The sequence below is a fragment of the Perca fluviatilis genome, chromosome 1 (genome assembly GCF_010015445.1).
Source record: "Perca fluviatilis chromosome 1, GENO_Pfluv_1.0, whole genome shotgun sequence".
In the NCBI taxonomy this organism is placed as follows: Eukaryota; Metazoa; Chordata; class Actinopteri; order Perciformes; family Percidae; genus Perca; species Perca fluviatilis.
Genome location: NC_053112.1, coordinates 19,228,279 through 19,252,923, shown reverse-complemented (window position 1 = coordinate 19,252,923; position 24,645 = coordinate 19,228,279). Strand labels below are relative to the sequence as shown.

The 24,645-nt window shown below is 41.6% G+C and overlaps 1 protein-coding gene across 8 annotated transcripts in view; it reads right to left on the bottom strand.

The window, feature by feature from the left end:
• The window catches only part of add3a (adducin 3 (gamma) a), a 112,147-nt gene that overhangs the window by 7,865 nt on the left and 79,637 nt on the right, over positions 1-24,645 (bottom strand). For 6 of the 8 annotated variants that reach the window (XM_039780467.1, XM_039780397.1, XM_039780623.1 and 3 more), the window contains 12 exons: positions 18,632-18,770; positions 17,091-17,242; positions 16,722-16,802; positions 11,493-11,642; positions 10,574-10,717; positions 9,534-9,632; positions 7,280-7,456; positions 5,419-5,670; positions 3,877-3,981; positions 3,597-3,683; positions 1,948-1,971; positions 972-1,080 (listed from right to left, as the gene is read on the bottom strand). In XM_039780467.1, the coding sequence (XP_039636401.1) occupies positions 972-1,080; positions 1,948-1,971; positions 3,597-3,683; positions 3,877-3,981; positions 5,419-5,670; positions 7,280-7,456; positions 9,534-9,632; positions 10,574-10,717; positions 11,493-11,642; positions 16,722-16,802; positions 17,091-17,242; positions 18,632-18,770 (1,519 nt within the window). The remainder of the gene's footprint in view (positions 1-971; positions 1,081-1,947; positions 1,972-3,596; positions 3,684-3,876; positions 3,982-5,418; positions 5,671-7,279; positions 7,457-9,533; positions 9,633-10,573; positions 10,718-11,492; positions 11,643-16,721; positions 16,803-17,090; positions 17,243-18,631; positions 18,771-24,645) is intronic. The other 2 variants (XM_039780704.1, XM_039780859.1) reach the window with 1 other exon arrangement.

Here is a 24,645-nt window from a genome sequence, read left to right as displayed (position 1 = left end):
AGGAGGAGGAAGAAGATGCGAAGGGACAGATTTAAGAAATCCTGATTTGGTTCGAGCTCAGTTTGAAATATGCTCCTGCTGTTTTAGCAGATTCTAAGCACTTGAAAATGTCAGATGGTGCATATTAACAACTTTTACAGCCTTCAGCAGGACATGCTCACATGCTCACATCTGGCTATTAGGGTCTTGTCTTTTCTACAGTTGAAAGTCTTTTGAACAAATGAAAAAGCTCAGAGAGCACACTACCGTAGGTAGCAACCAGTTAGATAGATTGATCTGCTAGATTGAGACTTCACTGTTAGGTCAAATCCAATAGATTTTACTCTCAGTGCATGTCAGAGATACAAACTAAAGCTGAACTCATATCACTTTTTGAGGCCGATACCAATATCTGGGAATAATAGGAAGATAGTAGATTTTTGCATGGACAGCTCAGATGTTGTTATTAAAGAGTTGCAATAGAGATAATGTGTGTCCAGAGGATGATATTTTCCAGTTGAACATTACATTTTACTTTAAAAGACAGCAGTAAGAGCAAATTCTAAACAGTAAACCAAAAATTTAACTATTAGAGACCTGCTGCTTCCCTTAAAATCTAGTGATAAATATTGCTGGCTCTAACTGATGTCTACCTGCATGCTTTCAAAATTTGGCTTACAGATTGATTATTGATTGTTTCAAACTTGCTCAATAATTTGATAATTTGATGTTAAATTAACCTTTTCATGTGTCTGTCTGTCTGTGTGCGTGCGTGCGTGCGTGCCAGTGTGTGCTTGCCAGTGTGTGCGTGCCAGTGTGTGCAGTCCATATGTCTCTCAGTGTGACTGGGCTCTTGTGGTGTTTGCAATTTGAGTGTAAAAGATTTCAGAATCAAATCCACACACACCTAGGGACATTCATGAATTTATTGTCGGGCCTGTATGAGTTTGCATGTTTGTCCGAGTGTGTGTGTTTATGCATGTGTGTCGTACCATTGAGTAGTTGCTTGCTCTCCACGTTCTTGCGGTACTCCTCTGACAGCTCACTGAAGGGGTTGGGAGGCAGCGGAGCCATCTGCTCCTCCTCTGTGGGCACGTATGGCTGGGGAGGAGACAGGGAGAGGGGTGAGCATGGGCGCACACACACAGAAACAGTCAGGAGGCACATGCACATACACGCTCTGTGAAATGCAGAAAAACAAAGCACACGCACACACACACACACACACACACACACACACACACACACACACACACACACACACAAACTGATGTACGCATCAGAGCATAAATGCATACACACACAAAATAACAGATCCCTCTTTTTTTCTCACACACACACGCACACACACACACAAACACACAAACACAGAAACAAGAAAGGAAAAAAAAACAATCATATACACACTCCCAATGGTACACCCACACACACTGTCTGAGAGGGACAATCATTCATTATGACATAACTAAGGCTGTTCATTTAAAGATAAAAGTGACGACCACATCACACAGAACTCATGTAATCACACTACACAGAAATTCTCAACCAATTATTTTGCAAACCAACATCTTTTTAACAGATTTTGGAAAATAAATGCAAGAGATGTGTACTAATGCAGTTTAGACTGGGGCCACCATCATACTCACAAAACAAGTCACACACATGCACACAAAAAACACATTTTATAACATGTCTTCTTAGATTTTTGTGTAAAAAAACCATCATGCTCCAACACAACTTCTCATCTCAAGAACCCACACACGGGAAAACGAGTGCAACTTTGTGTGAAGCAGAAATAAAACTGCTGAAAATTCATTTAACATTGGTGTCAATCTAAAAAATACAACATTAAAAAACGTGCAATGTTTTCTGTTCTGATCTGGCAACAAGGTGTAAAAGTAATCCACATAAAAAAAAAAAAAAACACACTGCAATGGCAACAATTGGGAAATGCTTGTGGATATTTACCAGAACTTTTCTCTGCACCAGATCCTTCAAGACAAGACACCAATGACAAAACCATCAGCATCGAAATGTCAAAATTTTATATTTGTACCGTAATCTTTCCTAAATGTTTATTTATCACAGTCTATTTAATCATTTCTCTTGATAACTAAGTGCAACTCTCAGCTTACTCGAGGTTCCCTTTGTCTGTGCAAAATGTTCTCACTTACTTCCACCTAGTGGTCAATAGGCATCATTAAACTGGCTCAAAATGATTCGATTTTTTTTTTCTGCTGCTAAATTCTATATATTCTACCTTCACCTCATTTATAACAATCAGTGTTCTGTTACAAGTCTACTTATGCCCTGTCTTTTGTTGTCTGTTGTCTGTCCTGTCCCTTGTCTGTCTTGCACTTTATGTATAGTCTATAATGTATGTGCACTAAATGTAGCCCGTCTCAAATGTCTTTTTTATATGGTGTTTTTTAAAATATATTTTAAATGTGTAACACCACTTGATTCACGGTAAAACGTTTCGTTTCACTATATACAGTGTATATGGTTGAAATGACAATAAAACTCACAATTAAGAATATTCTGAACTCCCCCTGGTTTCAGAGAACTCTGCAGTAAACGGGTGCCTCTTTCAGCAGGAAACAAAACCATTTTCTGGTTGGAAGTAACATCAAACTGTTTAAAGCCATCGACATTCTTTTAGTTTTTAAATTGTGAAAAACATTTGTATCTTTCTTTTGTTTATTATTTGTATTGTTAAACTGGCCAACTTTAGCCACGACATGATTTGGTGCATAGCTTAAGCCAAACAAGAGTTGGTGTCAGACACCCGTTTTTATCTAAGCCACTGTTTGCCTAGCCTCGTGAGACCGTCCTGATCTCGCGAGCTCCAGTTTTCCACTCGCAGATCAGTCTGGCATCTTGAGATAGAGAAAATTTGGAGCCGTTCGCCAAACGACCGGGCCAATCAGCGTTGGTTTTGAGGCGGGTTTAGGTGTTTAGATGAGATGAGCGTAGCTATCGTGCAAGTTTTATCCGAATTAGAAAGTATTCCTTCATTGAAAGAAGAGCAAAAAAACAGCACTGGAGGCTTTTCTCGGAGGAAAAGATGTTTTTGCTCTTCTACCGACTAGTTTCGGCAAGAGTTTGAGCTGATTGGTTGATTTGGCCCATCTATCACCAACATAGGTGGTGATAGACAGATGGTTTATCCAAACAGCTAACCAGTATTTTCGCCCCTTCCCAAAAGTTCTCCAACGGAAAGTTCCCAGATGGATATGCCGAGCAAATGCGAAGCAATCCATCTGGCGGAGTCAGGTTACTGTTTGCCACCAGTGTTTCTGTATATCTGTAATGCCAGCAAACCATGTGAATTTAAAGATGATTTTTTTGGGCATTTTAGTCCTTTATTATATAGGACAGCTGAAGATGTGAAAGGGGAGAGAGAGAGAGAGAGAGAGAGAGAGAGAGAGAGAGAGAGAGGGAATGACATGCAGCAAAGGGCTGCAGGTCGGAGTCCAACCTGTGGCCGCTGCGACAAGGACTGAGCCTTTGTACATGGGGCGCACGCTCTACCAGGTGAACTATCCAGGCTCCCCAACCATGTGAATTCAGATTCTTTTCCCAATGTCTGAACATCAAAGAGTGGATGTTCTTACCCGTCGTGGTTCATCAACAGGGATGCCTGCAAGGTGCTGAGAGCGTGGCCCCGATGACATCAAATCAAACTGGTTCTGCTCTCTGATCTATGATAGGTCAAAACACACATTAATGTCATCAGGAAGCATGAAGTTTGAACAGCGACTCTGACCGATTTAAACCTACGGTCATAACAATCCAGAACTAATACGTAAATGACTGACACGTTAAACTTCGTACAACTTTGTACAACTTTACATTTAACAAGATCTGCCTGAGAGGAAAGAGTTACAGACTCACTTTGTTCCTCTTCTGCAGCACCTCACTGGGGTCTGTGTTGAGAGGGACAAACTGATTGGGGTCCTCGATCCGGATCGGGGTTCCCGTCTCCTCTGCCTTCATCCACTGTGGAAGGAAGGCAGGTGAAAACAGGTGAGATCAAAACTGTCTGCTCCAAATAACAACAACCTAGCACTGTAAAAATACGTAAAAACTCTATTGTTACTATTGTATGTAACCCTATTTCTTTTCTTTTTTGGGGATTTTAGGTCTTTATTTATATAGGACAGCTGAAGACATGAAAGGGGAGAGAGAGGGGGAACGACATGCAGCAAAGGGCCGCAGGGCGGAGTCAACCCGCGGCCGCTGCGTCGAGGAGTAAACCTCTATATACGTGCGCCTGCTCTACCAGGTGAGCTCCCCAGGCGCCCATGTAACCCTATTTCATAGCATTTAAAAACACATCTATTCTTTAATCACAATTTTTTATCAAATAGTTTGTGTTACAAACTTGGGGAGTTTGAGAGATATGGGCATCCATCAGTCAGGGAGGGTCTAGTCTCGCTTTGGCAGACCATCCTCCAAAGCGCTGCAGAAGAGGGTCTGGCTAGTTCACACAGCATTCCGGGATGGGAGAAAAACGTGCTCTGGTTTATTGGCATTTCTTTAAACCAATCACAATCGTCATGGGCGGCGTTAAGCTCCGCACAGAGCCAAAATAGCCTTGGGAAGGAACTTGTTTTGGTGGAATGTGTACGTTCAAAAGTTGTTTAAGTCGTGCAACAGAAAACTCTGATTGGACAGATAGTCCAGCTAGCTTTCTCAAATTTACCCTGCAGAGATTTGAGGAGCAGTTAACCATACGTCCTCATAAATTGACCGGAGTTTAAAATGCCAACACAAAGAAAGTGGAAGGAAACGGACATTGGCGAAAAGACATGCATCCGGCGGAATTTCCTGCGTCACCGGAGCAATCCCGGAAGTGGAACGTCGTGGATATAGACTAGGGAGGGTCTGATGAATAACTCTATTAAATTGCATTAAGGGAACTGTAAGATCCACCATTATGAGGGACTTACAGTCAGGATATTTCACAGTCTGCTGCTTTGATTTTCATTCTCTTTAAATGTGTCCCCCATGACACATCTAACTTTGTGGAAGTGCAATACTAAATCACTGGAGGGTTCTTTTATAGAGTCACTAAGTCAAACGCCTAGTGCAACAGAACCAACATAAAAATAGTTCTCTATTCAGCCTGTAGATGGCGACCTAGTATTAGGTTTTAAACACTGAGGACCAACTCCAGTGAAAACAAAGCGGTCAACACATTAAACTGGATGTCAAGCCAAGTCAAGCTATGATGTTCACTTTATCACTTCATGTTTAGGTTTATTATTTAAATCCATATTCACGTGTAGACACACAAACGATACATGTGATTTGGTGTAACCTAAGAAAAGACTTTTCACTCACCTCAGCTTCATGCATTTAGAAATCAGAATAAAACCGAAACCTTTATTCTTTCCTCAGGTTTTTGCACATCAACATGAACACTCTGCTCACCGTGGTTGTCCGGCTGTTGTAGCGCTCCTCTCTGCCCTCCACGCTGACCTTGGTGTAGCTGTTGGGCGAGTTGAGCCAGCGCGTCTTCTCCCTCTGCTGCCGCTGCTGCAGGAACTTGAAGGGCAGCCGTGTGGCGTCCCCGTCCTCCTCAAACATAAAGGCTGTGACTGTGGCGGGGATCTCCACGTCGCTCTTGTGCCTCGGCTTCTCTCGCATGATAGGGTGCCTGTAGGCGTGACCTGTCCTGTAGCCCTGCAGCAGGAAACCAGAACACACAAACAGTTTGTTTTCTTAGATCTGAGATGATTTGGTTCGTTTAGTTTTGCAATGAGCAATGACCAGGAAACATTGCATGATCATTGTTTTCTCTATCAAGGATCATCAATTTGTTTTATTTTTTACTCTGTGACTTTTCCTTCCCGTAACGCTGGTTGAGCTGCCAGTTTCACAGTTAGTCAAATGGAAAAGAAAGAGAGAAACAGTGTTGTGACCACGGGGGTTTCTTGCAGCACAGAGGACAGAGTCAGAGAGCCATTTCCTGACTGACCTATTCTCTCTTGTCCCTCTCCCTCATTCCCCCTCTTCCACTCACGCGTCTCCTCTTTAACCTCATCATTTCTTTTCTCTCACACTCCCATTTCTCCACACTCGGTCGCTGAACTCTTACTTGGTCCTGCTGTTTTTCAGACATTTTTCCACACTCTGCTCGACCATGAAGTTCCGTTCTTTTCCATTTTGTCCTTTTCTATGCATCTCAGTTCAAAGGACAAAGTTGACCTTTCAACTTGACTCGATTCAGCTGGGATGGCATGCTCTTTTCCTGCAATATTCGCCCATATTTTACACATTTAAATCAGGAAGGTCTTTCGTATACTGGTTGTTAAAGGGGGATGTAGAGAGTGACCAGTTTCTTTTCCATCCACACATTCTCATCACTGTGCCTGGGTCTTGTACTGAATCCAACAGCTTATCTGATATGTTTATGAGGTGTTAAATAAAAGGGGGATTCCTTGAAAGACCAGAAGAAGAAATAAGGAAGCGAGTAAAAGAAAGATTAAACAGTGTGGGGTGTGAGAGAGGGAGACTCAAATAGGGACGCAAGAGAGACAGAGACAGACGCCAAGAGAAGCTCGGACAGAAAGAGAGCAAAGACATTTACCAAAGATGCAGCACTCTTTGTGGTGATGCAAAATTATCATCACTCCTTCTCTCTTCAAAACACATTTCGCCTACACCCTCTTTCCCCCAAATTTCTAATTGGGTCATTTAAAAAGAATCTCTCCTTCCTCCAACTTTGTCTGTTCTTTGCTTCCCAAATAACATTTGCCAGTTTAACAGCACCCAGTACTCCTGTTTCCCTTGTACTTTCTGATAATACAGTTTAGGTTTATGTAGGGGGCGCTCTCTTCAAACTCTGTTGTCCCTCAGGGGCCAACACTGCACATGGAAACAGAAATGTACTATAAAACAAACCACAGAGGATTTCTCCCAGGGAGGACATTTAAAACAAATGTAATGCATCTATCAAATGCTTTTAGGTTGTGTCACTATTGTGTTTTTTTTTTCAATGAATGACAAAGAAAAGCCAAACAGACATTTAGTTGACATATTATCACTTTAGGATTGGTTTTGTAGAAAACGACCTCTAACAAGGCGACAATGTGCTGAATCCTTCATGTAATTTTTTATATTTGCGTCTGAGCTTATTTGTACACAGAAGGGAAGCGAAAAGTGTTCTAGTCATCGTATCTAGTCATATAACGAGCCTGAGGCTTAATAATGAACAGATGAGCGTTTGTTTCCTATCAGTGTGTTTGAGTCGAATATACAAATCTTCTCACTTTGACGTATGTGGACTCACCATGTTATCCAGCATCCTCATCAGAGACTCAAACTCCAGCTCGCCAATCTTCCACTTGTACTGTCCGCCCAAGTTGACAGCACTCGCTGCGGCCATGTCAAACACTCGTGATGTGTACTTCTCCTTGTCCAGCACTATCAGGTTGTCCACGCCGCCAGCACACGAGATGGCATTCACCTGAAATCCCAAAATAAGGACAGAGGGAGAAGCGTGTGAGTCTCTACAGCCGACTGATGGCTCGTAGAACACTTATTCTATCGCCAAATTCTATCTGTGGCATTAGATAATTGACCTAAAAGGAGAATACGCAGGAAAATACTTCCTGGCCATTTTCCACGCAGGAGAAAGACGTAATTTACCAAAACCAAAATGGGATACCCCTCAATCTAAAGCATCAAGGGATATACAGTACATGGCATACAACAAACATGGTCGGGGGATTTATTTATAGAAATTAAGCTGGGCTTTGCAGGATGGATTAATGTTTTCTTTTGCTTTGACCGGGAAGAGTCAATCAGGAGATTTGGTATGCCTGTTACAGCGAGGGACACAACAACATCTCTTAAATCCTCCGCACAAGTGAACACAAAGACACGCAAGGGTCCAACAGCTAAATAGCAAGGAAATCCCACACATAACAATAACTTTGATACAAGCATTAATACAGCATGAGATCTATTATAGCTCTGCCACTGCACAACACAAATGACAACTTATCATTTAAAAAAAGGTCTGATATCTATATGTCTGCTTATACAAACTGTAATTATGTAATTTTTTGCCATCACCCGTTACGTTCGAAATGTGTTCCTCTGAATAGATTTTATTTAACCATTAATGATATCCAAGTGGATAATTATGAGATAGTAACTCATAATTACCAGATAGGGTGCCTAACATTTTGTTTTTGTGAATGTAATGCGCTTCCATACTCCACAATCTGCTAAAGATACGCGCCAGGTCTATTTTCCGCAGGGCTTTAGAACAGCCGTTGCAAGAAGGGAAACAGCGAGAGCATCCAGTCAATTTACCAAAAAACACCCCCCCAATATCGTATTATGTCTCCTCTACAACAACATAGACGAGGAGAGATTAATCTTGGAGGTTTTTTATAAGGACAACGCCAGAGAAAAGAAGGCAAGGATTGCAGTACTGATTGGAGTGGAAGGTAGATACTACTAGGGCTTTGACTTTTGCCCAAAAATCATATTCGAAGTTCGTTTGTATATTAATATTAATATTCGAATATATTCGAATATTTATTAATAATATTTTGACCATTAAATGCCTTCAGTTTAAAAAAAAAAAATGAAGTCAGACCCTGGATTAAACACAAACAGTGTGCTTTCGACAGGAAGTTCAGAGCTTTCACCGTAGCCTATGTAAGTGGTCTGATGTTTATACCATATGTCAATGGTTTATACTCGTGTGCTGGTGTGTGCGTCGAGCCAGTGTGTGTGGGCGGTGTTGCCAACTTAGCGACTTTTTTTCACAAAAGCGACTAGCGACAAATCTGGCGACTTTCTGTAGAAAAGACAGCGACTTTCTGTAAAAAAAGAGTCGTCAGTATTGTCCAGCGAAGCGGTATTTCTCTGTCTCTTCTCTCGTAGCAAGGTCACCTTTCTCTTTTGTTGTGTGACTGAGGAACGCCCGCCCTCCCCTCTGTGCTCTCTCCTCATGTGCAGCAGCACTGAGCAGGCAGGTAGAAAGGGGAGAAGGGACAGGGTGCGGCGCCCGGTGTAGGTAGGAGATACAGCGGAACGCGACGGAGAAAGCGCCCGCTGAGCTGGCCTGGCCCTGGGCGAAGCCAGCCTTCTATATTAGGGGGAATGCAACGCGACCGAGGGCCCACGGCCGAGAGGCGTCGTTCACGCGGCGATGTAGTTACATTTTGAAATGCGTGAAAAGCCTCCGAATCTGAACTTAAAAAACCGTTTACAAGCAAACGCATTTACAAAAAATAATGCCCATAACAGGTTCGAATATTAAGGGCTGGCTAATATTCGTTCGAATATCATTATTTTTTTTTATATTCGAATGATATTCGAATAACGAAGTTCGGAGTCAAAGCCCTAGATACTACTAGCTTAATAAACACGTGATTGTTCTTTAAAGTACTTATAGAGGACAATAAAATCTGTGAGTCAGGCAGGCAAGAAGCTCTGCTTCTGAGACGCTCCTGGAGTGGTATGGCGCGTGGCGGAGGACGGAACAAAACCGCGGCGCAGCTGGAATGCAGAGTGTGTGTGTGTACCTGGATTTCGCAGACATAATGGGCATTGTAGATGTAGTGAAAGGCCTCTTCGATGGTCTCCCCAAGAGCAACCACACCGTGATTTCTCAGCACCAAAACCTGTGAGACACACACACACACACACACACACACACACACACACACACACAAACACACACACACACACACACACACACACACACACACACACACACACACACACACACACACACACACACACAATGTGATTAGGAACAGCAGAACAGTCAGATCAAACAGAGTCTTTAGAGGTCCTAGCTTGCTTAATTTTCTACAGGTCCATTCATTTACAAGTTACCACCAAAACATTTCTGATTCCATGTATCAAGGGTTGGGCCACTGGATGACGACAGCAGGACCTGGCAACACACCGCCAGTGGAAATTACCTTCACTTCCCTGAATGTTCGCCAATTTAAATTCTGTTGAAGCCTGATCATTTCAAAAGAAACCAAGTGAAATAATATGCTCACATAGAAAAGCACATGCAGGAACACAAATAAGGAGGCGCAGAAGGTAAGTGACATCATCAACAGAATGCGCTGGTTTGACGGTTTTGATAATTTCCTCTTCAAAATCAGCCACACCCTGATAATCACTTAATTTCTCTTTCTTGACTGCAAGGACAAGGAACAAAAACACTCCTTCCCTGAGCATGTTAAAACAACTTTCTAGATATCAGGTCTACACATCACAGACTTGGTCTGCATTTTCTGAAATGTTCAGTTTTGTTTTTCATATTTTTTCTTCTGTCCGTGTGAGTGTTTTCTTTTTATTAAAGAAGGTGCATGGTTAAAGGAATAGTTTGACATTGCATCTGCAATAGATGAGAAGATCAATACCACCCTCTATGTCTGTGCAGTTAATATGAAGCTACAGCCGACAACCTGAGAGCGGTATCAATCTCATCTAACTGCTGGCAAGAAAGCTAATTAGGCATATTTCTAATAAGTGAGCTAATTCTTTACGAACGATGAGGACGGCCCAGCTGGGAGACCTCGCTCTGTTTTCTTGGTTTTCCTACCTTGGCTGTCGGCCCCAGGGCCTTCTGCAGCTCTCTGCGCTCCTCCTGCTCGTCCAGGCTGCCCTGGTAGTTGTAGTAGGCGATATCACCCAGGATCAATGACTCCTGGCTGATGGGCAGGATGCCACACTTCATAGATGACACCTAAAGCAGGAGGAAGGTCAAACGAAGGCAGCAGAGACGTATCAGAGATAAGAAGCTTTGACGTGTGTGTGTTACAGCGGTTTTCTTCATCTAAAGCCCAATTCGCACGGGATAGATTTTACTTGACAAATTACAGACATGGCAGATTTGCACGGGAATAAGATCAGAGAAGACCTCCGCAATTATTTTAAATTACTGGAGGTTCCCAGGTAATACTAGTCCTGCGCGAGTAGGGCTTAAGATGCCTCTGTGAAGAATACTTTAAAACTCTGTACTTCTCTGATGCCGGCAGAGACGAGGCACCTTTGTTGCATATCACAAACACTTCCCATAACAGGGTCCATTTGCAGACCATTATTCCTCTCCAGTTACTTTGCATATTCACATTATTAATACTATGAGTATTAAAGTGGATAAACATGAGACGTTATTGATCCCGGGATGAAATTCACAAGCTACCTGCCAAGTCAAACTCCCGCTGTTATTTTGTTAAAAGTAACGCAAAAGTAATGTAAAGCATTACAATTCAGAGACAGTAATATTGTAATATAACTAATTACTCTCAAATGACAGTAACTAGTAATCTATAATGTATTACATTTTGGAAGTAACTTGCCCAACACTGGATATAATACACCATTCAAATTTCTAACCCCCCCCCCTGAAACAACTCAACTCAGAGTCCAACATTTGATTATCACGTTCCCTGTCAAAAAGAGCGTCAGGTGTTCTGCAGGTTAATCGGGAGCTTTGACAATCATCTGCGTCAACTCACAGCAGCCGTGGCTGGAGTGTGCACATGTATGATGCAGCGGATGTCTGGACGCATGGAGTAGATGGCAGCGTGGGGGCTGAAACCTTGGGGGTCGATCCTCAGGTTGGTGGAGCCCTGCTCGATCACTTCCCCGATGATGTTGACCTTCACCTGGGGAAACAAAGTTGGAGGAGACAAAGTCAGTGAACGTAAAGCTGTTAATACCCTAAACTTTTCCCCTTTTTTTAACTGGTGCAAAAGGCACTCAAACACAAGCTGAAAACGTCACAGCAGCATCATCTAAACGGCTCTCCTAAGAAAGGGGGAGAGGGAATATGATGAGGCTGAAGGGACACATACTGGATAACTAACCGTGAACTGATCACTGTAATCGAATATGCCCAGGCACTAAAGCACATCTAGAGACGGACATAACCAGATCCACCCCCTCACACATAAACACAGAGCTGATGCATTAACTAAGAAGACATAAACACAAGTCACAATCAATCAGCATTAATGACAGAAATCACATTATCAACGATATATCCTCTCTATCCACTCTTCTCCAAGAAATGAATTGGAGCATTACCAGGAAACATAATATAGTCAAGGGCTGACATCATGTCCTTTACTATGACAACTTCATTACCAGCCAGTTAGCAGTTATTAGATTACAGGATGGGAGAGAAGAGTGATGGAGGAAAAGATAGAGGCAGAGACCTGGAGGGAAGAGTTAGATAACCAGAGAAAATGAAGACAGATAACTGGACAAAGAGACTGAGGTATAAAACCTGAAGAAAGAGCAACTGACTGCAGATGTCGGTCCTCGCTGTGAAAGCTAATAACAAACGGCAAACACAGCTTTGCCTGCAGACCTTGTACAAAGTGTTCTGTGATACAAACCAGAACCTACAAGCTCACATTTCTCTTTCACAATACAAAGTTGTAAGTGTGTGTTATGACAACAGCAAAGGGCATCCATCATCCATTCTGAAGCTAATGAAAGACACCCAGTTTAGCTAAATATGTAGAGTCTCATTTTTTAACCATGCGCTTCACGTGGGCTGCACTTTGCTCCTTCCTTCAGAAGAATTGGGTTCCCTGGAGAAACAAGGGAACCAGGGAAGGGTTGCTGCAGTGAAATTCGGGAAAGCAGTGTCTGCACAATGCCCTTACCAGCCTCCTTAGCATAAAACTAGTGCAACAGGAAACCAGAAGCCTGAATTACAAATGGTGGTACATCGAAAAAATACTTCACTGATAAAATAAAGGTAAAAAGGCATTTCTGTGAAGGTCTTTAAAGACACACAGGCTCCTTCCTCTGAATCACCTGTAAAAAACATAATGTTCCACAGGAGCAGCCTCATACCAACATTATTTAAATTGCATAAAAAATTTAAAATAAACAATACTTAAATGGTAATTCATCACCAATTTTCACAATTTTAGCGCTTGCATAATTATATTATCAACATCAGAAACTAATGCATTAGTGAGCTTGGCTTTACCTACAAAAAAGTGTGGAACATATCTATGTCTACAAAGTAACATATTTTTTGGTATTAGAACAAAAACACAATGTTATTTAAAAAATAAAAACAGCAGGGTGGAGTCCACAACTTGCTGGTATCTCTTGGTCAACTCGGGCTAAAAAAATAAATAAAAAAAAAATCAGACATTGCCTGAGTGCTGCTCTGCCTTTTTAATAGCCACATGGATGTTTGGATGGATGACCGTCTATTGATCTTTCATCCAGCAGAGGAAAGTGAATGGCACCAGCCGAGCGTAACTAACTACCGCCATCTTTGTCTCCACACACAGCCACAGCCAGCTGTCAGGCGATCGAACATCGATTGGTTTAAATCACATGTCAGGGACAGTTTCAGTTCACCCTGTCACGATCTTCATAATGCAACTCCCTCACACCGTTGGTAACACCCTTGCCCTACTGCTGAGAGGCCCTTCGACAAACATAGCACTTCTAATTATAAAAAGATGTCAAAGGGCGTGTCAGAAAGAATCTGAAATGTGATTCGGCTGAATAGAAGGTATATGATAAGTGCCATGAGGAAGAAGTGTGGGCAACTGAAAATTACATATTCAAGATTTTTACCTTCTGACCTTGTGATGCAAGGTCCACCTCTATCATTGTAGTGACACCAAACTGTTTAGTTTAAAAGATGAATGTAATGGACGAAACAAAAACTCAAATGACCCCACCTTCACCTCAGAGCTCCAGCAGACAGATTGAGAGGGAGAGGCAGATGGAAACTAAACTCCAGCCTTTCTCCGATGCTACAGCCTCCACCCAGCTCACCCCAGAATGACCTCCCAAACTCTTTATTTTGGATAACTTCCACTTAATCAACCGGTTTGCTCTCTAAACACTTGAACTCGACCATGTAACTATAGAGATCCCTGGATCAAAACAGGCTGAAAGAGAAGAAGAAGAAGAGGAAGAAGAAGAAGAAGAGGAGGAGGTTAAAGAGAAGAGAGAAACCCAGCAGCGACAGACTGCCATCAAAACACAAACAGACTAAATCACAGTCAGGGCAATCTGATGGTGCCAGACAACATCATTTCGTTACGTTTCCTAACAGCTGCAATGTTGTTGTCATCGCACTCATACAGACAACCACAGAAGCTTATTCCACGGAGTCGTTATTTTTTCGCGGCGCAGGTTTCCTTGGATTAGGGGTGCACCCGAATATTGGTTGCAGCTGTCGCCGTGGTCCTGCTCTGCGCCCTGCTATGCCCTACTACACCCTGCAGTGCCCTGCTATGTCTTGCTACGCTCTGCTACATCCTGCTATGCCCTGCCCTGCTATGTCTTGCTACGCTCTGCTACATCCTGCTATGCCCTGCTACGCCCTGCAGTGCCCTGCTACACCCTGTAACTCCCTGCAGTGCCCTGCTACACCCTGTAACTCCCTGCAGTGCCCTGCTACGCCATGAACTACTACAACTACTATTTCTAGTCATAATTCCATTTCTGTTTATTGTGACGATAATTGCCACGGTTTATCATACACCGCTTACCAAGAGCCTGGGTCTGTCCAAGGTTTCTCCCTAAAAGTAAGTTTTCCTCACCACTTGAGGTTTCTGCCTAAAAGGGAGTTTTTCCTCGCCACTGTCGCACTAAATGCTTGCTCTTGGGGGAATTACTGGAATTGTTGGGTCTTTGTAAATAGAGTGTGGTCTAGACCTAATCTATCTGTAAAGTGTCTTGAGATAACTCTTGTTATAATTTGACACTATAAATAAAATTGAACTGAATAGAAAAGATGGATGTGGTCCAGACGCACTAAAAATGATTTTGCCTTTCACCCCTGTCTTAAATGGTTTGTACAATTAGTAGCTGTTAGCAAAAATTGTCATTATGAGCTATTAAACCTGGACAGTGTTGACTTTTCCCAGTGGCACAAGGTGAGTCATTCCTTCAGTCACTACGACACCAAAACATTTCGCATAGTTAAGTGAAAACTGCATTGGTATACCGGCCAATTTTGGGAACGGCAAGGATTGCGGGTGGATTACGCGTATAGAGCGAGGGCTTACGCGTTGCCGCGTACTAGCGTCTGAAAATCTTGTATTTCACCTGCTTTTATATTTTTAATTGTTTTTAACTTTCGTTTTATGTAAAGCACTTCAAATTGCCCTGTTGCTGAAATGTGCTATACAAAAAAAGTTGCCTTGGCTTGCCTTGCCTTCACTCTCTTTGGATCAGCTGGAACTAAACTTCAGCTGAGATTCTCTGCCTGCCAACCGCTCCTGCAGGTCAAACAGTGGAATCTGTCTGTCGGCAATATTGCTACTAGATCCAGCTGTCGACCCATACCTGCAGCCACATTACACAGGTGTGTGTATGTTTGCACAGGTATTGAAGATAAAGTAGGACAGAGGTACACAAAGCAGAGAGAACAGAGGAGAGATCAAGTGCCGAGTGACTTTTATGCAAACTTTGGTAAAGTCACAAAACATAAAAAATAAATTGTGGGGGAGTTATGTGGCTTTGTTTGCTATACGCACATAAATATTCCTGTCTGAATATCAAACAAACCACATCCACCAGAAACATGAAAGACATTTCATGAATGTACTACTATGGGGCAAGTTTGCCATATTTTATGGATTAAACCAAAAGACAAAAATATACTTTAAAGCACAATTAGTGTTTTAAATATGGAAACACCTAAAGTTGGAGTTGACATATACAGTATTTTCCAGAGAAAAATGAATGTTGATGTGCTTTTTGTGCAACAAATCTAAACGATCCTCTGGCTGGCTGGTCACGCCAAGTATACTGTACGTCATTAATTTATTCAGGTTATTAAGTACTGTATGTCACAAAACTATTCATGGCATACATTCTGTTATTAATACCACAAATCAGGGTGCCATAGCTTGTTTTTAATACTGAGAAAAAACAAATTATTTGTGTCTGATAAATTGGAATGAGCCGAAAAAAACAAGTAGAGCAAGAGGAGACAGACAAACAGATGGAAATAGAAACTGAATTAGAGGGAGTTAAAATGTAAGGCAGGCACACATTATTGCACATCTATTGACACAGCATGCACACACTGTGCTGTGTGCAGACAAACAACCTAAACCACAATATTAGCTGACTTGTTGTGAAAGCGAGAGAGAGAGAGAGAGAGAGAGAGAGAGAGAGAGAGAGAGAGAGAGAGAGAGAGGCAAGTCCTTTGTGGTGATGTGAAGACCACACTGAACACTGAAATTAGGTTTGTCTAATATTTTCCCCTTCATACAATTCCAGGAAGCAAATTAAAGGAAGTAAATGTCTGATTAAGTGGAAAAGCATTAGCCCTGTCCAATGAAGGCTGAAACCTTAATAATCAGAGCACTGTTGGCAAACATGCACAGACAAGGTCACAATGTTATTTGTTTCACTCTAACCAAGGGTTTTCTAAAGTCAAAGTTAAGCTTTAAAATCAATTCCTAAATAGTCTCTTTGCTGTGGGTTTCTTATTTCTTTGTGTTTCAATTGCAAAGTTACACAAACACTAAAATGAAAATGTCTGTTTTTCGTTTAACTGACAATCATCTGAAAATAAAATTAAAAGATTATATTTTTATCCAGTAAAGTGAAATTACCTCACCTCATCAAGTGTGTGTGTGTATATATATATATATATATATATATATATATATATATATATATATATATATATATATATAACTAAATAACATTGGGAAGGGTCCACGGCTTCTCATGTCTCTTACCAGGTTTGATGCAGACGCCTCAGAGAATGACAGTCCTCTGGGGATGATGAGGATGTGGTCTTGCTCTTTACTGACTCGAGCCTAAGACAAGAAAAAGTCAAATCACTTTTTTACTGAAATTTGGCAGCAACCAAGTTGAACTTTGGGAAAAATAAAATAATAATAATACAGCCCTTAGTAAGGATAGACTATTCTTATTCTTTCTGGTCAAAAGTCAAGTGAGTGACAAGTCAAAAGGAAATCTGTCTTTTATTTGTTTTAGCATGCTGCTATTTGTCAAAGTAAAATGGGAATCCGGACAATTCATTGATTAGTTAGTTCATCGATTCAATTTTTGAATGCAGTCGTGCTCTTGGTGTGGCGTCTTACTGTGATGTAGGAGCTGGGGAAGTGGGCCCAGCTGAACAGGTCCACCACTCTGTGAAGGCTGGCCAGTTTACAGCGGGTCAGCTTCTCGCCTTTCACCATCGTGCTGGATTCCATTCCATACATGTCGTTGATGGGAGTGACCATCCCCAGACCTAAACAATGGAATTATCAGAGTTAAAGGGAAAAAATATAATATGCATTAAAGAAAATAGTACAAGTCGTATTAAAATTACACTTTTATCCTCTCTTCCTAACGAAGACAACAACAGCCAAACAGGGCCACTGTCAACATCTGTCTTTTTTTTTTTTTTTATTATGTATCTGACACATCTGGCTCCACATGAAACAACTGAGGTGATGTAAACTCCAACCTTTATACTTTGTTTACTGCCAAGGCCTCTTACACTTCCTAACTATGGGCAAGGAATCTTATAAAGAAGGAAGGGCCATTACTCATCACATACGTCAGTGGTGCCAAGCCTGTAGCATTCTACATATATTTGATTGTAATAGAGCATTATCAATAACTAATCAACCATCATACTGTTAAAAAATATTTTATACAATTCAAGAGGGCTAACATGCCAGCTCTACTGATAATGTTTCCTATGTTTGTCAGGAGGTGATGCTAATCGCCAACTTTGTTTAGCTAACGTCAGCCAGCAATATCTCTGTTGAGAGGTCCTACATTAATTTGGAGATAAATCCCGTTAGTAAGAAATAATCCTTGTGAAGGTGTAAAAGAAACAGACTGTCATGTTGGTGAGTGATAGCAAATGTTAGCTACAGCCTCTCTAGCTTAATCAATGTCATTAGTTATGTGTCGGACCTGCCCCGTTTGGTCATGTATCATGATGTAGCAGCTATCTTAGACCAAACAGGGGCTTTAGTTGAGCTATATGCAGCTGCTGAAAAGAGCCATGATCTGTTTGGAGACCAATAACAAGAAAAACAAACGCACACAGTTAGACAAAAGAAAAATCAATCAGGTAAAGTGTTTTATGTTGTGGAATCATTTTTCACTTAAAGGTGAAACAACACAGATATGATGGGTTATAGTGGGCCTGGTCATGCCTGCCCCATTAACTTCAATAGAACAAACCAAAGTCTGGCACCCATGCAAAATTCTAATGACGTATGGCTCTTCCTTCTTTCTAAGATTCCTTGATTATCGGTTAATGCTGAACTGAACCACTATATTGCCTGTGACATGTAACTCTGCATTAGTTGTGCATTCCAGCACTGTGATTGAAAGCAGACTTCACATATGGGCTCCTGGACAGAACTCCAAGATCAAAAAAACTAGAGAAGTATGCGTAGCTCTTCCGGAGTCTGGGGTTGGGTTGTCTTGGGGTATTTATGCCCTTAAGCACACAAAGCTTAATGTTTGAATATGGATCTCCTCTCTTCAAATATTGATGCTGTGTTTTGTTTTTCAGTGCAGTGCAAAGAAGTTGCACTTTGGGCAAGGATGGCATGTTCTGCTAAATGTTAGTGTCTGGTTGCCCAGGGTAAAGTGCCACAGCACTATGAGCACTTACTGAGGGGGGAGGTGTTGAAGCCAGCCACAGAGCTGGCCATGAAGAAGTCCGCGATCTGTCTGAGGGCCAGCAGGCCGGTGGGGTTGTTCCCCTTCCGCTGCTGCTCCTGGATCAGACTCTCCAACTCCTCCTTGAAGGCCTGGAAGAGAAGAGAAGACAGAAAGAGTTGAGAAGAAATTATTTGATGTGTCAAAAACTATAGAAACTGAACCTTCAGATTTCTCTAATTGCAAAAAGCAATTTTTCCAACATCAAAAAGGCTATTTGGATTAATATTCATTTGATAATTTTTTATAAAGCATCACACCTGAAAATGAACAATACCCAATATTTGTATGCTATACATGAAATCCATGCCTCTGAGAACTTTGAGTTACAAGATTGGACAGGTATTATGCAGCTTTAACTGGAAATAAGAAAAAGATCATTTATTTCATTTTGAAGATGGCGCTTTAACTTTCTTGAACTGTAATGATATCTAAAACAAATGAAAAGACAGGAAGAGATGATGGTGAGACAGATTAGAGTTGGAGGGAGAAGAGAGAGCAGGGGATTAGTGGAGATAGGGATGAAAGAGTAAAAAAATATGGGAACATTAAGAGAGACAGGAAGAGGGAATAAAGAGGGAGACGTGTTAATCACAGATTAGACATGCTCCTCTGGTGTCAATCTGAATCGTCCTCAAAGCGCTCTACCAAGCTAGATCAGGATAGGTTGGCTTTGCCAACAAGCTGAGTCAGGATTGGCCGTCCGGCTAGCTCGCAGCCTGCGTTACGATTGGCTGCTTGACTTGGAGAGAGAGAGAGTGTGTGTGTGACTAATCCTCAGGTCCAGACTACAGTTATCTGTTGAATCCACAGACACATTACAGTATATGGTAACATGCTCCTATGCAAGACCAGATACACACACAGTTGGCTGCGTTGCGTCACATAAAGCACTGTAAGACTTCATGCTTTAACTCTCCTTCAAAGCAAATCATCATGAAACAGCTCATAAATCAAACGTTCTAACAGAAATCACAAGACTTCTCAGTGTCAGTTTGAATGTGATGATGCTAACGGCGATGCAGCTATTGCAGACATGTTATATTAATAATACAGCTACAGTCAAACCCAGGCTACAGTGTAACAGCACACAAGATACTGTAATAGTGTATTTACAGTGCTGCTCATGAGCAATGACTAAAGTTGACTAAAAAGAGGAATAAAAAATCATATAGGGGTGTATATACTTATGCCCCCTGTATTTTAAGGAAGAACATTTATTTATTTATGATACATTATTCATTCACAAAGAAAATTGGTGTTCTCAAAGGTTGGATTTTTCCAAAATCTTTTCAATCAAGGCATTAAGATCAATTTCCAAAAGATGATTTTTTTATTCCTCTTTTTAGTCAACTGTAGCAGGGGTTCCAATACTTATGAGCAGCACTGTATATGCTCAACATATTAATAAGTTTGTTTACCTCTCAGGGGGCACACTCATCTTTCCCTTCTGGTAATACAGAGTAATACATGATGAAGTGTTCTGACATACTGTAGAAAGATAATGAACAACTGTTGAAAAAGAAAATCCTGAATGCCCGGATAGCTCAGTTGTTAGAGCGGGCGCCCATATATAGAGGTTTACTCCTCGACGCAGCGGGCCTGGGTTCGACCCCGACCTACAGCCCTTTGCTGAATGTCCTTCCCCCCCCCCCCCTCTCTCTCTCTCTCTCTCCCCCCTGTCATTTCGTCAGCTGTCTGTCAATATAGGCTTAAAAATGCCCAAAAAATAAGGAAAGAAATAGAAAATCCTAAACATTTTAATTATGTTTTCTCCATCTGGTCAACCAGCCTTATACCAGTTTAAATTAATAGTATTTAAATCTTTATGAACTAATTCATCAAAATCCCAGTGTGTAGTGTGCATCTCCTGCAGTTACAGTTTGTGTCTGCCACGCCTTAAGGGTTATATTTGTCACCAGACTCTGAGTCCACTTTAACTTCCTGGCGGAAATTCAAAACCAGTGATGGGAATCTGTGGCAAAATCAGCACAGCCTGAGAGTGAAAATAGGTCATAAAACTATTTCCATGCGATGACTCCTATTGCAGGGCAACATCCAATATGCATGCCTTTTTTTCATCTCATTGCTCATGCAACAGTCAACACGTTCCCAATCGAGCTGTGCACAAAACATCTTTGACACTTAACTTCCCCTTGTCTCTGTTATGCGAATGCAGTTGAGGCCTTTGGTTTTAATGCCCATGTGGGGGTGTTTTGTTAAAAGTGGAGCAACCCCCTGTGTCAGGACACATACAGTCCCGGAGCACCGCTGATTCTGAACCCTAGCCAGACATTCCTCAGTCCCTAGTGGCAAGGTTGCTGTGGAAACCGGCCTGTTGCGGATGTCTGACAGTGGTGGGTCAGGTTTTTTTCTTTTCTTTCAGTTGTTGTTGTTGTTTTTCTGGGCATTTCTGTTTCAAAGAGTGTTGTGCCATCACTTTGACATTGAAGCCGCAGTGCTCCAAAGACTTTTTATTGGAGCCAGAGCAGAGACTCTTGACCCTCAGGCAGTTTCTGTGTTCCTGACTCGACTAGAAAAGTTTTTGTTTTTTGGTCTGTGCTGGAAGATTATTGCTAGCTTGAGACTGGTTGCTCTTACAAAATGGCAACTAACATGAATGAAAATCCCATCAGCAGACACAATTGAACTTGTCCAGCAGATCAAAAACAATATTCATATTTGGAGTTGTGTTTCTGGCCACCTGATGAATGTCCAATATTGTCTCTCCTTGCTCTGTTTTGGTTTCCACCAGCTCCTGAGGTTAATATCTGGCTATGTAGCTGATACATTTGTAAAAAATCGTATTAGCTAAAAAAAAAAAAAAAAGCTAAAAACCTTATTTCACACAATCTTTCAACACAACAGATTTGTAGTGTTTTGGAATGAAAGGTATCAAAAGCACATGAGCATAACCACACACACACACACACACACACACACACACACACACACACACACACACACACACACACACACACACACACACACACACACACACACACACACACACACACACACACACTCTAGCAGTCATCTGCTCTACAGTTTGTGTTCCCAAGAAGATTATGACAGCAGGGATTTGACCTCCACCATCTGAACAGATTAATCCTGCAGCCTAAAGTGGATCGTATCATTAATATTTCGGCAAACATCTGCAGCAGAAAAACAACATCACACGTCAAGTGTGTTTTTTAGCAGCTGTGGCGTGACTGAATACTCCCACTTCAACCCAAAGACAGGAAATCAGATGGACCTTCAAAATGACATTACATCATTGCAGTTACAGCACATTTGCCTCCAGGGTGAAAAATAGCACACATATACATCATCTACCTGACTAAAATCACTGACAGGCAAGATGGTGGAAAAAAAATGTGATCCAATCAGAGAAATGAGGAAAGGTTTCTGTGCCTGCTCCAAAATCTAAAAAAGGGAACTGCAGTGGTGTTGAGAGAATAAAGTTGACATTCAGACTGGGCTTGGCCAGCACTTTGATGACCAAGTCAAAGCGAGAGTGGTGAAAGTAGTAAAACATGGCCACTTACGTAAAGTAACAAAAATGTCTGACATGGAAATGTTTCAACCTTCTCTGTTGTAAAGGTTAGAGTTTAATGGTTGTTGCTGAGAAATAGTCTCTTAGTTGCTTCCACAGGACTGGATTAGTCTGGATGACATGCCGTGCAGAAGGACATTACATCAAGGGCAGATGCTTCCTGGAAAGAGTAGCCTACTTTCTTAAACTTTACTATTTGGTGGCTGGTGAACAAAAAGATATTTTCCCCACGCATATTTTCAATCATCTGAGTCACCTTCTCTAGGGGACATTAAAAACTTTTCTTCGAATTCTTACTACAGGAAGAGCTTTTGTCATATGACTTACAGAGACCTTTCCTATTGTCTGGCTCAGTTATTGTTGCAGATACAGGTGACACTTAAACAGTTGTACGTCACCCTGTGGGAAAGGAAGACGGGAGTGTTTATGACTTTGTTGGAGCAAGGCCGATCCTGCATGTCTGTGCTTGTGCACTGATAAAAAAATTGATGGTTTCAGCATTACCTCACACACCTGTGCCCTTATGTTAAATGAAACTATAATGGTTTGACTCAGTACAGCAGATAAACTTAAAGATTTTTTATTTTTTTTTTAAGTCTAGAATTGAACAACAGTCACCCACAGCCTCGACTAAGAACATCATATGTCCACTTTTGTTTTCTTATACCTGTGAACACTGTGTTTTGAGGTTATTTCCCATAGCAGGTTAGGATTATGTTCTCACTCCTACAAACCAGCATCACAGTTCACCTGGAAGAACATAGCGACCTGCATTTTTCAGGTCTCTCAGTTACGGCATCCAAGCTCAGATTGCATTATTGTCAACTGGGCGAATAAACCAAAGTAAAGGAGTAACCTCAACAGAGTCAAAATAAAACCTTTCAGACATACTTGCCATGAAAAAAGACTCTACATACATACAGAAACATACATGCACAGATAGATAAAAGGCAAACACACATACACACATATACTAGCTTTTAGGCACAAACGCACACGAGGTGAGGCCTGTCATTTTAGCCACAACCTCCCCAGTTATGTCAGCACAATGCTGTTCTTTTAAACCACCAGCGTGACAGTGTTACAAAGTAAGAGAGAGTGCCTGCCTGCGAGCTTGCCAATGCTATTGATTTCTCCCCATCTAACCTCAGAGTGTGTCAGTAAAATTGGTCCCAAACTTCAGCTGCAATGGCTCCCTACTCTGCATAAACTCTCTGCCCTTTTACTTGAAAGAAATACTTGTTCACCCCGAGAGAAATGAAGGGAAATGGGGAACAACGGGGATCATTTACTCAACTCACATTCTTAAAAGTGTCAATAAAGTGTATCAATGAATGAAGATGACACTGTAGTACGTGTATGGGATTCATCTACATAAAGTGTGTCAATACATGAGTTGCAGATAGAGATGTGTCGATTCAACTGTTTCTCTCCCAAAACAAATTCTGATTACCTCAAATCAAGATTTTAGCCAATAGAGAGTACCATTTCCATACCAGTTCTACCCAACCCAAACCCAAATTTAGAATTTGTCTAACACTTCCTCACTGCATGGAACTTATTGAAATCCTTTTCATGTATGGCAACATGAGGCCAGGAATTGCTGAGGCACTAAAAACTGAGTCAGAGGCTGGTCATGACTGAATGAATGTAACTGACAGCGGAAACAAGGAAACTGTATTTAATGTGGATTGGTCACGTCATGGCCGATAGCTGATCCACTTAATCAGGTCAGTATCAGCACGATTACCCATCCGGCATATTGAATCGGTGCATTCCTAGTGTCAAATAGATCCATGCACCAGTTTTAGCAACAACAAAAAAAAAACATTTGTGACTAAAACATATCTGTCACAGATTTTGAATAAAAGATGTTGATTTCTGTTGCCAGATGGGGAAGCTAGTGGAAAGCTTACACACTAAGCACCCAAGAGATTCTTCTGATTTTGGGTCTATCCTTTTGAGTTTGCACATGAGCTAAAGTGGACTTAGTAACATTTCAGTGTGTTGCCCTGTAATCCTGAGGGCACTGCCCCACTGCTGGAGGTTTTGCTAAGTTCAGCACCCATGAGATGTCGTGAAATGCCAAAAGTGAAACAGTTGCTGAGCCATGGCTCGGAGGGGAAAGGCGGTGTTTTTTTTTAAAGATGTCTCTGGAGTGAGTTCAACCACTAATGTTCCATCAAATGAGACCTTCAGGACTTTAAAAAGAAAAGGGAAAACAGAATAGAGTACAGCCGTGATATTTAACTCACACGAGGGGACCTGCCAAAAGCACCATAAATTATCCACTTGTGTTTTCTGGCAAGTGGGGGGAGGAGGGGTGGGGGGGTGGGAGAAGAGAAAATGTGCACTACCTCTAAAAACCACAGGACTAGTTCAAATGAGGCTGAGTAAATTTACCACTTGGC